The sequence below is a fragment of the Strigops habroptila genome, chromosome 5 (assembly GCF_004027225.2).
Source record: "Strigops habroptila isolate Jane chromosome 5, bStrHab1.2.pri, whole genome shotgun sequence".
NCBI lineage: Eukaryota > Metazoa > Chordata > Aves > Psittaciformes > Psittacidae > Strigops > Strigops habroptila.
Genome location: NC_044281.2, coordinates 66,001,028 through 66,014,775, shown reverse-complemented (window position 1 = coordinate 66,014,775; position 13,748 = coordinate 66,001,028). Strand labels below are relative to the sequence as shown.

General features: G+C 41.0%; 1 protein-coding gene across 5 annotated transcripts in view; it reads left to right on the top strand.

Moving 5' to 3' along the window:
- The window catches only part of BLNK (B cell linker), a 102,887-nt gene that overhangs the window by 45,141 nt on the left and 43,998 nt on the right, over nucleotides 1-13,748 (top strand). For 2 of the 5 annotated variants that reach the window (XM_030486426.1, XM_030486425.1), the window contains exon 1: nucleotides 10,889-11,401. The exons of the other annotated variants lie outside the window; for them this stretch is intronic. In XM_030486426.1, coding sequence (XP_030342286.1) covers nucleotides 11,355-11,401 — 47 coding nt within the window. In that variant the 5' untranslated portion in view covers nucleotides 10,889-11,354. Of the gene's footprint in view, nucleotides 1-10,888; nucleotides 11,402-13,748 lie in introns of those variants that run through there. 5 annotated transcript variants of the gene reach the window in all.

The window sequence follows — 13,748 nt, the reverse complement described above, 5'->3', positions numbered from 1 at the left end:
GAGCGGAAAAAAAAGGGTTTATGTATTTTACAGTTCTTACACTAGCTCTCCTATTTTCTATTCTCCTCCACCCACTGCCATTTCACATTTTAGGTACTCTCCAATGATATCCTTGACAGAGCATGAAGTCGCAGTTTCCTCTTCACAATTCTGGCACTTCAGTTTCCCCAGACACCTGCTACCACAGCTCTGTTGTTTCTCCTATTTAGTTCCTCACTGCCCAGTTTCACGGCTTCTTATTACTTTAGAGCTCTCAGAATACAGACAATAACCTAAAAGTACATTACCATTTCAGTTCATTTGCCTTACGATACGTTTCATAAAAGTAATTGGATCCTTTTCTAAATTGCTGATCTGGCTGATATAATTAATTACATTTATCAGTATATATCTTCCTTATCTCATTCTGGTGGCTCAAGCAATAATATTCTGAAGAAATACACAGGAATATAAGGCATATACATCCTCTTGCTTTAAAGAACAAATATTACAATTCAAGATGACAGACAGGAAAGGACTGGTTGTATTGCTTGAAATGTCAGCATGAGCTACCAGCTATATTCCTTTTGTATTACTGGTACAAAAAATGTTTAAGGAATTATTCATAACTAGATGTTTTCTGACCACATGTAGCCCACAAATAGATTTAAATATGCCCTGAAAAAAATTTCAAAGTCAAATATTTCCTGTCATTATTTTCTCTTTTTAAAGAAATTGAAATGTGATTCACATGTACAGTCGTACAGGTATCCTCTGCTAGCTAATATCTTTCTAGGGATTTATTGAAAATCACAGATAAAACCAAAATTTCAGCAATTTCAGCTTGTAATCAAAAGCAGCACTAAACATGTGATATATCTCCATCAGCAGGCAGCTCTAAGAAAATACTGAAAAATAAATAGCAAATGTGGCTAATTCAGATCACAGACCAGAGCCTTACAGATGACGTCTTTCCAGCAACACTTCTCTACCGTCATCAAAGTGAATACGATATCATATCCTCTGTTAATCACAATGAATAATGGGAATAAATTCTTCAGGATTAAAGATGAAAATGGTCCAGAATCAGCCTAAGTTAAAAACAACCTATCGGTATATATCTATACTTATCATGTATCTTGCAGAGTCCACAGGATGGAACACCAGTTTCTGGGAAAGCCCCACTTTCCATATAGATTTGAAGTGTTGTTCATTCACAACCAATGTACCAAGAATGTTTTGAAACTCAGCCCCATGGCATAGCTCCAAAAGATACCTGGGCAGGCAGAGAATTTATTCTATGCTAAGCTCAAAATTTTGCTTCTTTATTATGTCATTTCTTTCTATTCCAATGTTATTGAGTATTGGCTGGCTTAAAGTAAAGCAAGCCTGGGTCAGATCAAAGGTCTAATTCATGTGACATTTAGCCTGCATCAGGTGCCTAAAGAAGATAAGGGAGAGAAAATGGGTGTGAGTGGGTGCCTCCGTATGCACACATATGAACAGTACATCACTCGCTGAGCTAGTATAACACCCCAATGCACCACACTTAAATAAATTTACTCTGTGAACTTTGATACAGGAAAGGGCTGGTGGTATCAGTTCCACCAGGAATAAGAATAATAATAGAAATCTCTAATTTCTTTAGAAGCTCATGATACCTTGAGGAGTCCTTTTCATAAAAGGGGAAATTCTCCTGTGAACAGAATTATGAAAGTTAACCGACCTTGAGGAAGGCTTAAGCTTGAAAGTAATCAAAACCCCAGGCAGATCTCTACAATACAGAGAAGGTTTAAGTACCCAAGTCCAAGTCCATCCTGCAGATGTTGGTAAAATCTACTAGTTTTCAGAAATTAAAATCTCATAAGACTATCATCTATGTATATAAATTCTAAACTAACCATCAAAAACCTTCTTTAATCCCAAATATTTTAGATTGTGATTTCCTCAATGCAGTGACCACCTTCTTGTTCTTTATTATAACAACATACAATGAAAAGGGATAGTAGTTTATAAAGCAGACTGCTATGTACTACTGCAATACAATAAATATTCAAATTTACCTATATGCATTTGTTTACATGTAGATTTCTATCAAATTTTCCTTCTTCTTTCACTTCTCCCCTAGTTCCCTTTATATCTTAAGTCTGAAGGGATGACAGAAAAAAAGTAGAAATAGTTATTCTGAAACCCAGTGTTTGATACTAAATGTAGAATTTTTTTCAATATACTCTGAGAGTAGAAAGATGCAGGCTTTTATGACCACAAACTTATTAAGTACCTCTTTTAAATGCTGTATTATAGCAATAAATGATTTGAAATAGGATATATAAAAAATAATAATCCACTGATACAGTGCGGCATTCCAATTCATCAGTTACAATTTTGTTGTCTTAATGCAATGAAAGTTACCACCTGTGGAAACATATTCTTTGCAACAATTCAAAAAATTTGCAGTGTTAGACAACAGAAAAAAATCATGGCTATAGTTAAAAATCTCAGTAATTTTTCTCCACAGAACAGAGTATTCCATGAAACTCCTTCTCTTTGGTCATAAAATGTTATCCGATTATTATTTCAAATAGCAGTTTGCTACTTTATTAATTACTAAGATGATCATTTTTCTATTTAGAAAGTCCCCCATCTCCTTGATCACTTCACTGCCTTTTTTTGAAGGTGGTATTTCAAATGCGCTGTATTTCTGGGTGAGACTTTCAGAATTTTTTCTGTTTGGTGACATTTCTGCTCCCAGAACATAGTGTTAGGCAATCCCAGTTATCCAAGAAACAGAAGAGAGCAGTCCTTAGAAGATGAAAACATCAGAACAAAAAAGACTACCTACAAAAGTATTTCTCCTCTTCATAAGCAGGAACAGGAAAATGCTCAGACAGCAACTATTATGGCCAGTGAAGCAGTGCAGATTACCAAATTGTACCAGAGAAAAGACGCACCAACACATACGTACATACATACAACTTGGCTGTATGCATTGCATCTTGGCTGTATGTATCACAGGCCAGTGCAGGACAGGAAAGAAGGGGTTTAAAAACTATTGTGTTTTCAGCATTTTCCAAGTACTGAAGGCATCATGATATGTCTGAACAGTATCAGCGCTATAGAGAAGTAACCTCGTTTTAAAACATCCGTTTCATTTTGAAGTTTGAAAACATTGTGCAAACTTTTGTCTGTGTGAGTGTATATGCAGTGATTTTATGAGGAGGGACAAAAACGTATTTAGACCATTCACTATCAGTGTCTGAATTTTGACTGATGCTCAGTAGGCACATGCAGAAAGGAAGGACACAAAACACTTCTCCCCAGTCCTTCTCCGCCCCATGCAAGTCCCATTCTTAGTGCCAGGGCCAAATAACCCATTCTGCTAAGCACTCCCACTAAGGCCTCTTGAGTACCCTCCAGTGTAAATCCACACCCCAAACAGGAAGACAGACATTGAAACAAACTTGTCTGAGGTTTGATCCAACTGCAGCAGAAGGCAGGAGAGGAGAGTATACAAGCCCTGGAGAAAACTCAGAAACAAGAGTGGCTTGTCAGTCTGCAAAGAAGCCTGCACCCCTATACCGTCCTGCCGTGGTAAGGATCAGAGCTAGATTAAAGCTGGCCAGCTATGAGTATCTTTGTTCCAGTCATTCGTGATTGCTGGAAGAGGCTATTTGCAGACCAAGCAGCAACACCATTCTTCAGAGTCACTGTAGCTGTTGGTTAGCTCCAACACAGGTCATTGCCTCCAAGGCAATCTAACCTCAAATGCTTTCAGTTTAACATCAAATAATTAGTCTGTCTGAAGGAGCAAATTTTGTGTTTCTGTGTGCATGTGGAACAGATGACAGTAAAACTGAAAAGCAGAAGTGCAGATTTTTACATAGTGGGTTTGTCCCCAGAGAAATAAAACATATTTTCTCAGCAGGTGCTAAAATGAATTTGCTCAGAAGCCCCTTCATGAGAAAATCCTACTAAATTTACTGTTTTCACATCTTTGCCTTCCCCACAGTACATGCCTACACATACAGCCTTTTTTCTCCAGTGAGCCTACAGACAAACCTAAATCCCTATCAATTAAATTGAGTTGAATTTTCAAATGCATCTCCTACTACTATTGCTATACGAAAAATTTTTAATATGCCATTTAGTGTCCAAAGTGATAACAGATTAAGGCTTTAAGACTTCTAGGGCACTTGCTTGGAATCTTCCAAAATAAACACTGTGGCACTGAAGCATTTGACCCACAGTGAGGAGACTAAAACTTCTGAAAATTAGTATCATTTAAAAGTACTTAGGACAGAAAAGTACCTCCCTCTCATCTGCTAAGACACAAGTAAATGCCCACATGTAACTTTTCCTATAAAAGTAGTGTTTCCTAGCTTAAAACAGCTTATATGCATCCTGAAATTGAAAAAATCTATTCAAATAGACTAGATAATGAGAGTCTGAGAGCAATGCTTGGAAAAACCAGAGAGGTATTATTTTAAACATGAAGCAGCAGTGTTTCCCCTGCTTATAGTCATCCATAAGTAGTAAATACAGATAAATGTCTTGCCAAATCGTGTTCCATAACCTCGTGGTTTCCAAATACCAGCTATGGGACACTGAATGGTAAGTTAAGTAGGCAGTGTTATCAGCCAAAATCAAAATCAAGGGGAAACAAAACTATGTCTAAATTGACATAGATTTAAACAATAGTTTGAGTGCTTTTTTGGCCTGATACCAAGTCCCGCAAATTTGCATTCAGACCCATATGATCAAGCACAAAATCCTCCCGAGCAGCATGTGACAGTCTACTGCTAACCCTCCATTTCCCCTAAGTATGCTCTTCATCCCCATAACATATTGCTAGCATGTCTTCGTATGGACATTCTGAAAGCAGAAGAGATCAAATACATACAAAATACTTTAAAATAGCAGGCTTTAGGAAAAATTCAAGCCTCCAACATGGCTACAGTTTCCAGTTCTGATTCAGGTGGTACGAATTTGGGCTGTTTTCCAATTCAGATGTAGGTGGTATCCATTTGGGCTATTTTCACTAAATTTCCACAGCCTCGAAAAACAGAACTGTAGCAATCATTTACTGACTTTCATGTGAACACAGACTGATCGAGCCAAATTCCTGTTACTGACCAACCACATTTACATTCACGTTATATTGCTTCCATGGTTGGAGTTCTCATCTTTAGTGTTATCCCAGTAGTAGCATGAAGTCAGAGCTCAAGCAGTAGATGCAAATTTTAAATAGAAATCCTTAGATATGAATAAATACTCTTTGAAGCAATTATCAGAGGCTGAGATTTAAGACAGCATATAGATATAGGCAGGGAGAAGTACCTCTGACTGAGGTGAAATACTATGACCTCAAGACAGTAAAATCAGACAGATATTTTGAAGTGAATTTTCAATCATTTTGCATATTGCTCAGAAGAGGCTACATTGTTGCTCATTTTTCTTGAAGGAAAAGCCAAGCAAAAGCTCACAAAGCTGTCTCGTAGAGTAAAACCTGCAACATCTTGTGGTTCCCCACATTCCCCAGAAGTGGGGAAGTCAAAATGAGAAAATACGCTAACCACTTGGAAAGAGAGGTTGTACAAAATCCACTTGAAGAATTCTTTCCTATGAAGAACAGTTGAATCCTTGACTTCTGAGTAGTTCTAAGAAAAAACTTTTGGCACAATCTTCTCTATTAATGTTGGAGACAAAATTTTGCTAATTGAAAAGGGGTTAAGAAACGGGTTTTCTAGCATGACTGAGAGAAAAAGTAAGTCTTATATGGTCAGGTTATGAATAAAATTGAAACCTCATTATAAAAAAAATTGCTTACTTCAAACCAGGTTTCTCAGCTGTTTTATATACATTGAAGGCACTAGACTGAATCTATGAGCATTAATGTACTCTGTAAAAAATAGCTTCTTCTTGAAATAGTCATGCATAGTTCATTGAGATCAGCTGATGCAGCACTGTCTCCTCAAAGCATTAAAAATAAATAAACGTTAAAAAGATTTAGTGTAAATTGATATCTTAAACTAATCTATTTGCAGAAATCTTCTGCAAATTTTCTTTTTATTCACCTTCTCATTATTAAATTTTTATGCCACATGATACAGTTTACGAATATCTGCTTTTTATTTCAATTATGTGAAATCCTAGAAGTTCAGAAAGGGCAACTGAGAGTCAAGGCTGTATCTGTGCACTAGCTTGGACTTTTCACACTCATTCCTGCAGCTTGATTGCCTATCTCTCCTGTGTGCCACAGCTCCTGCCTGGGACACATTCCTAGGGTTTCTTGTCATGCAGAGGAGACTATGGGCAACTGCAGTTGCATCACTGAGCCTCACCCTGATTTGCAGTCAGGTTGTGGCTTCAGCTGCCAACCCAGATCAGGAACTCCAAAAGAGTTTTTAAACAGGCCCTTAGGTTCCCTAGGCTTCACATAGTCACAATCTGTAATCCAAATTAAGACAATGGCATGAACAGTCTCCATTAAAAGGTGTAAGCATCAAATCTTACGAACTTAAAAGATATCTGATATCTGATATAATACTTACATTGTAATATGAATATTAGTAGCTTGAGCGGGAATCCTTGACAAACCCAAAATCATCATACAAGCCATGTTCTGGAAGCTGTTAAACTAGAGAGAATTAATTTCAGTGGAAATCATAAAAAGAAGCCATCAAAAGTGTCGAGAGAGAAACCTTCAGCCAGGAGAAACCATGAGTCTTGTCAGTGATAGCAATCAAACTCTGGATTTTGCCTAAAGGTTTCTCTACAACAATTTGCCCTGTATCAAGATGCTTGTTCTGATCTAGGTACAACACTTACCGATTACTAAAATGCTTCAGACAAGTCTTACAATCCCTTGTTTCTGTGCTACAGGAGTTTCTTGTCTACTTAGAGATCTAAAGTCAAGCTATAAATTATCTTAACAATAGGGTACAGAAAACTGGAGCCCTGAGTAAACAGGAAATATCTGGGAATTCACAGCAAATTTTGACCAAATGACAGTCTTGGACAGAGTTTGTTCCACTGAGTTTGGTTTTGAGTATGCCTCGATGACTCCACAGCTCTTAAATAGAAAACAGAACACACTACCAGAGTGAGGCAGCATGTACAAGGAATGATCCAGCACAAAGTAAACAGCAGAAAATAGCAGAGGGAATAAAAAATAATTTTAGTTTCTGAACATACAAGATAAAGAAGTTGCTTTTAAAAATCTTTTTTATTTATGAGAATAAACAGATAATTACACAGTCATATTGGGAGAGGATCAGAGAGACAAACCCAGATTAAGCCACAACATTTGCAGTGATGAGGAAATTATGTCGCAAGAATCAGTGGCATTTAGAAAATTTGTCCAAGCGTTTAGAAGGTCTTTTCCAAAATTTCAATGAGATTTTGAGCATTAAAAAGAAAAATAAAGAAGCATGCATATTCTGTGAACCATTCTGCCAAGGGCATTTACTAGCAAACCCTGCGTTACCTGTGTTAGGTAATGGTGCCAGGAATTTATCCTGTATCTCTTGTAGCCATGTACAGGAAAATAAAGTTAGTGGCTATCTACATAATCACAAAAACAGCAGAGTCTGTGCGAATGTGGTTCTTAAAACATTAGATAAGAAAACACCAGTTAGGTAAAGGGCTGGAATGATGATGCTCCAGAAGACCATTGAAAAGTGGTCTTCCAAGTGATCTTCCCAGGTGGGAACACCTCTGCAAAAAGCCTTATTTAAGACATGAAGATATGTTCTCCCGGTACACTATTATGCCCTGCGCCCCTGGGACCTGTCCCTCAGGCTGGTTCAGGCTGCCAGCCCATGTGTCAGTGGGCAGCAGCATTTGCCAGCCAGTGACCATTATGTCCCACACTGGCCCCACTGACCCCAGATGTGCCAGGGACCATGGAGGTGGCACAGGCATCCCTCAAAACGAATCACCCTCTGCCAAGAACTGCACTTGTGGCTGGGGAGGAGGGTTTTGCGTTAACCATCACTATGGTCAAGATGTCACCCACATGGTAAAACAAATCCCAGTTCCTCTTTGGCATTCTCCAAATGAACATATTAGGTCAAAGAGGGATTGTTGCTGAGGCGACAACTACAAAAATAGCGTGACATTATGTTTGCTGCATGGCCCAAACCTGCCACTGCCTCCAGGCTCCCAGGGTTCCTGAAGAGGAAGGCAGGGTATTTCCTCAAGTGAGGACTAGTAAGACCCCACCTCACAGGATCTAGAGACATTGTTTTGGGGTGATGAGTAACACTGGAGGGATGGAGGAACTGCTGTCACTAACCTGCCCTATCCCTGGTGCAAGTCTGCAGGGCCCTCCTCACCATCTACAAATGGTGGTTTGTCCCTCTCAGTGTGCACTATACAAAAAACATAGGCAGGACCAGAAGTTTGGACTCTGAAACCACCATCTGGGCAAAAGAAGAGACTGAGGGCTGTGTCGAGGGGCTTGGACATGTTCCTCTTTATTTAAGGTTTTTCTCTAGTGGTTTTCCAATCTTGTTGCTCCAAGCTTTCTCAACACCAGGGTAGATGGTCAGATAGACAGCTTTGGTGGCAGACCAGAAAGAGCTAAGCAGGCTGTAGTAATTTTCTACAGCTACACTGTAGATCCAGATGATCTACAGTGTAGATCCAGGCGAGGCTACACTGTTTAGATCCAGATGCTTTGATGCACCTACATATTTAAAATGGGTAAAAAGAGAAATTTCACTGTAACTAGAAAGGCTTTGTTTGGCATTTGGGGGACAGTGGCTTCCTTCTTTTAATTTCAGGATTTTGCCTGCATTTGACTCTCCACTGGATTCCTAGGAACATCATATTCCAAGGCAGCCAGGAGAAATTACTCTCTCAGATGCCTTGGGTTTAAGATAACTGTGGAACACTGGGTCCTGTATATGCTCTTGGGGGAGAAAGGGCCTAATTTATTCTTTTCCCATGTTCTGAATGAGTAAAGAGAGACAGTCTAGGCCACATCCCCTGCTACTAGTGACCTATGCTAATTCTAGGCGAGGACTATTTTATCCCCAAGAAAAAACCCCACTGTCAGGTGTGGATATAAAGGGAGGCAAGATATGCCAGGGCTGTGAGGACAAGCATTTACCTCCTTTCCCTGCACTGCTTTTCAGAAAAGTAAAAACAAGCCCTGATGGACTAGTAGGATAGGGGTTGGTGGGGTTTTTTGCTACAAACTGTTTATAGATATTAAAGTGAAGCAGGACTGTGTATTGGGCCATGTGTGTGCATGGCAGAAGCAAGAAGGCTGAGGTATGACCAGTGGACAGGCCCCACAGCAGGTGCCACAAATTCTCATGAACAATTCTTGTGCAATGGAGACTTTCTTAGGAGTAACTTCTTGGCAGCAGTACTGGTCTAAGCAGTCACACATCCTATTCCTCCCACCCCATGCTGCACCCTAACAAACATCTGGGCACCGAATCAAATCAAGCACTGAGCACAAGGGACTTCAAGACTGCCCTGAGCATGAGGCATCAGCAGTGGCCCCTTACTAGGAGCAGTAAGGTGACAGCTTTACAAAGACAGCAGTGAAAGCCCTCCCCATTGGGCACTGCAGAGCATTAAAACTAAACCTGCAAACAGTTGAGTCAGAAAGAAACTAGGCAAAACCAGCACAGCAGTGCAAATGACAGGCTGCCTCCAAAGATAACAGTCAGCGAGGAGGTGGTTGTGTAAGAGAAATCACTGCATAAGCCCTCTGAGCAAATCCCGTATTCTGATACATGTTTAGGTATAGCAGAAAGACTATATAAGCAAAATTACATTATTCCTTAAAGCCCACAAACTTCATAAGATACCCCAAAAGGGGCAAAAAGGGGCAATTTGTTCACTATGGGCTCTCCCTAGAGAAATACTGTATGCAGATATCAAGTGATTTCCATGCTGAAAGCTCAGAGACCAAAAACGTCAGCCATTACAAGGTCACAGCAATACTGTTATCAAAGACACAAATCTTGTGGCAGATCCAGAGTCATTTGCACTAACCAGGAAAGTTTGGTTTACTGTTATATTTTCACAAGAAAAAAAATCGTCAGTACAATCCCAGGAGGAGGCATATCCATGTGAAAATCTAGCCTAAGTGGCAATGAGAATCTCCCTAAGAAGTAACTTTGGGTGTGCTGAAAACATATTGTACTTACCAAAACATATTAACATGACACAGATGTACATCTTTTAAAAAAACAATAGGTTTCCTGCCTAGAGTACTTTGGCATATAAACTAGGCTACAGACAGGCCAAAGATACAGAAAGTGACAAGACTCCTCCACCAAAGGTGCAGAATCCAAGTTAATCAGCATTTCAGGAGAAAGGCTGAACATGAATACCTGCTTACATTGCCCCCCAGAAGCAACCAGTTGCCTATAGAGCTCATAATTTAAAGAGGAAGAAAAAAATGGTAGAGCCCAAGATAAAGCAAAAAATCCGAGACTCTGAGACAGCAGAGCCATAAAACACTGGTCGGCTACCCACATTTTGGGTGACAACGGTCTCATCCAGTGTCCCTGGAAGGATCAGTGTTTGCTCCTGCCTTAGCTTAAAGGTTTAAAGTTTAGAAGTTTAAAGTTTAAAAGTTTAAAGGTGAGGAAACTTTTTTTCCCCTTACAGCTATATTCAAAAGGATGGGGGTAACAGGATGGTTTTCTCTAGCTTTGCTGGAGAGCCTCTGGGAAGAGAGAAGTTCCCACGGCAGCATGTTGCTACCTGTTGCACATCTTCACCAGGAAGCGCAGAGGAGTGGGGAGGAGAGGGAAGCCTTCATTGCCCGCGTAGCCTGCAAAGTCACCTGGGGCTGGAGGCGCGGCTGGGAAGGGGTTACCCGGCCCTGTCACGGCCCGCTGAAGCTGAGCTAAACGCAACCCGCTGCACAACCAGGGCAGCCGAGCGGCCGGCCCACCTTTCCCTGAGGCCGAGCCAGCGCTTCCCTAAGGCACTCCAACAGGTCTAGAGGGAGGAGTGGATTAGCGAGGCCTCGCGTTCCCACTTCCAAAGACTCCACCTCGGCTCCTGGTCCCGCAGCCACCTGTGCGCGCCGCCGGACGGGGGGCGGGCGGCGGGGCCGGGAGGGGCCAGCTTGGGCGCCCCGAGCAGCGAGTCCGTACTTTGCCAGCGCCTGCGGGTAGGACGGGAAGAGGCTTCAACAGCCCGGCACGGCGGTAGCCGCGATTTAACCCAGCCGGGGCAGTACGGCGGACAAGTTTCCGCCGCGCCCGAGCACGGCACTAGGAGGGAGCTGAGCTGAGCCGAGCCGAGCCCAGCCCAGCCCGGCAGGAGGAGGCGGCCGCTCCGGCAGGTGCCGGGTTGGGGCGAGACAGCGTGTCCCGGCGGGTGCCGGCACAGCGCGGAGCATGGACAAGCTCAACAAGCTGGCTGTGCCGGCCGGGGAGAAGCTCAGGTAGGGTCGGGTCCACCTTGATTTCTTCCATGAGTAGGGAGCGGGGGCTCGGAGCTGGGCGGGAGATCGGGGAGTGACGGGGAGCAGCGTTTCGCGCCAGGGGTAGGGAGGATACAGAGGCTGAGAGGCACGAGGAAGTTGGTAGAAGTCTTAAAGTAAAACAGAGTTACTTCTGGTCGCTAGGGCGGTACAGGGAAGCGTGGAAGGTAAATACAGGTCTGGAGCGATTAATTGGATACGGCTTTCAAAGCAAACTCTGTGTCTGCTTCATCTGCAGGGAAAAGGTGGTTATTTTTAAAGTGTCTGTCTTCAAAGCTATAAGAAGATAGTCTTTGGCTGACTAAGATGTATGAGCCTCATGCAAATTAGAAAAATTTAATTAATTGCTTGATGGTTTAATCAGGGTGGCCTGTGAAAATGGATTTTGCAGTTAAGTTGCATAATATTTTCTAATCTTCGAAAGAACTGGTGGAATAGAGGGAACTGGAAAACGGGAAATGTTCCTAAGTGAAGGAGAACAATGTTAAATACAGGGTTTGAGAGGAAAAAAGCAGAAGCTGACCATTACTGAAGTATTTTTAGTGTGACTTGACTGGTGTGCTGCTGGAGTTGGCACCTCAAGGCTCTTTCATCATGATGATTCTTTTTCTGAATAGTTAAAATAAGTCTTGTTTCAGACTGAAGTAGCATACAAACTTCTTCTTCCCCTGAAAAATAAGAATGTGAAATACTGAAAAAAATTTTTTTCCTAAAAAACCCTCATGCTTAAGTACTCAATACTTATTTATTAACCATTATCAAGTCTCTCTCCCTCTCCCCAGAAGCTTTCATGCAAATCAGAATAATCTCTTGTAAAGTTAATTCTGGTGGAGTGGCATTTTGTGATATCTACTCTTTCCATACTGTTGAAATACTGGCAGGGGATGGGGGGGATACCAGAACAGCTGCAATGACCCTCATATCATATCCCTCAGCTAGACACAGCTAATAAAACCCTAGTAGACTGCATCCTACAGCCCAGGAAGGAACTCTGTGGAAGGCTTAATGGACAGGGGAAGAACACAGTGAATTGCCTCACTGTCTACAATTTACCACCTGATAGAGTCTGAAAATATCTAAAATAGTGCTCAAGGTTGGTCCAAACTATCTTTCTCAAGATAATAAGCTGAGTGATATGGTGGAAAGCTTTTATAGTGGAAAGCTTTATGCTACCTAGACAGTTACTGGTACATAAACACATAAAACAACTTTCTGCTGCATCTTCTGTGCCTTTGCAAATGATTACAGCAGGATTACTTTCAAGTACTTTCAGATGATGATCTACATGTGAGGGTTGTAATGGTCCAAAACTTGTGAACTGATTCAAAAGCCCTAAACCAGAAAGGCAGCCATCACTCCCCTGATGCATTTTTACATTGGCTGACACTCTTCATCTTGTCTGAAGTATTAATATTGTTGTAAAATGAGGAAGAGGAGGAGGTAGCTCTGCATTCCTCTTTTACTTTGAAGTATTAAAAGCTACTTTTTGTGTCCTTCTCAGGGCCAATTCACCCTAGTTGTGCAAGGAACATATGAGCACTCATTTCTCGAATATGAGAGTGTTCTCACTACACATGGTGGAAATGCATGTATGCTTGTACTTGAGCATGTTGAAATACCTCCTTAGACAGAAACCTGAGTGTTTGGCTACATAGTCTTATTGCAGCATCAGGATTTTAAAAACTTAAGGCCGAACTTTCTGTGAGAACATATTTATAGCATACATTTAGGAGAGATGTGCAAATATAGGAAGAAATCAGCATAACATTGCAGTAGCCTTTTCTTCTTCTGTGAAACAGCTGAATACCCCCTTGCACTACATGACTTGTTGACAGTGCAGTTGGTTTCCTAATATAGCCTCCTGTCTGCATGGAAGACACATAGATGGTTCAGAGTTTGTCCTGCATGTCACACAAACAAAATGGCTGCGTTAAAAACCTACCTTCCTCCATATGTTAAGATGCAATGCCAAGAAATAGTCCTACCAAGCATAGTTTCAATTGGTGTAATTATAGTTCACGTTTTTTCTAAAGACAGCTTTCTTAAAACTTCTGCTTTGTAGCAGCAAAAATTAAAGTAGTGCTGCTGTTGAGTCAGTGTCCAAGAGTAGAGCTTTTGATTTTTTTTAAGTGTAGACCTGAAAAACTAGATATTATGTGGTTTTGCTAAGCTCATCTATTCTCCATGGTTATATTTGAGTCTACTAGGTCTAGCTTTTTGTTGCATTAGCAAGTCTTATGTCAGATCTGAATTCTTAACATATTCCATTTATTTGTTTATTGCAACAGTAAGAACTGTTAAGTGTTTT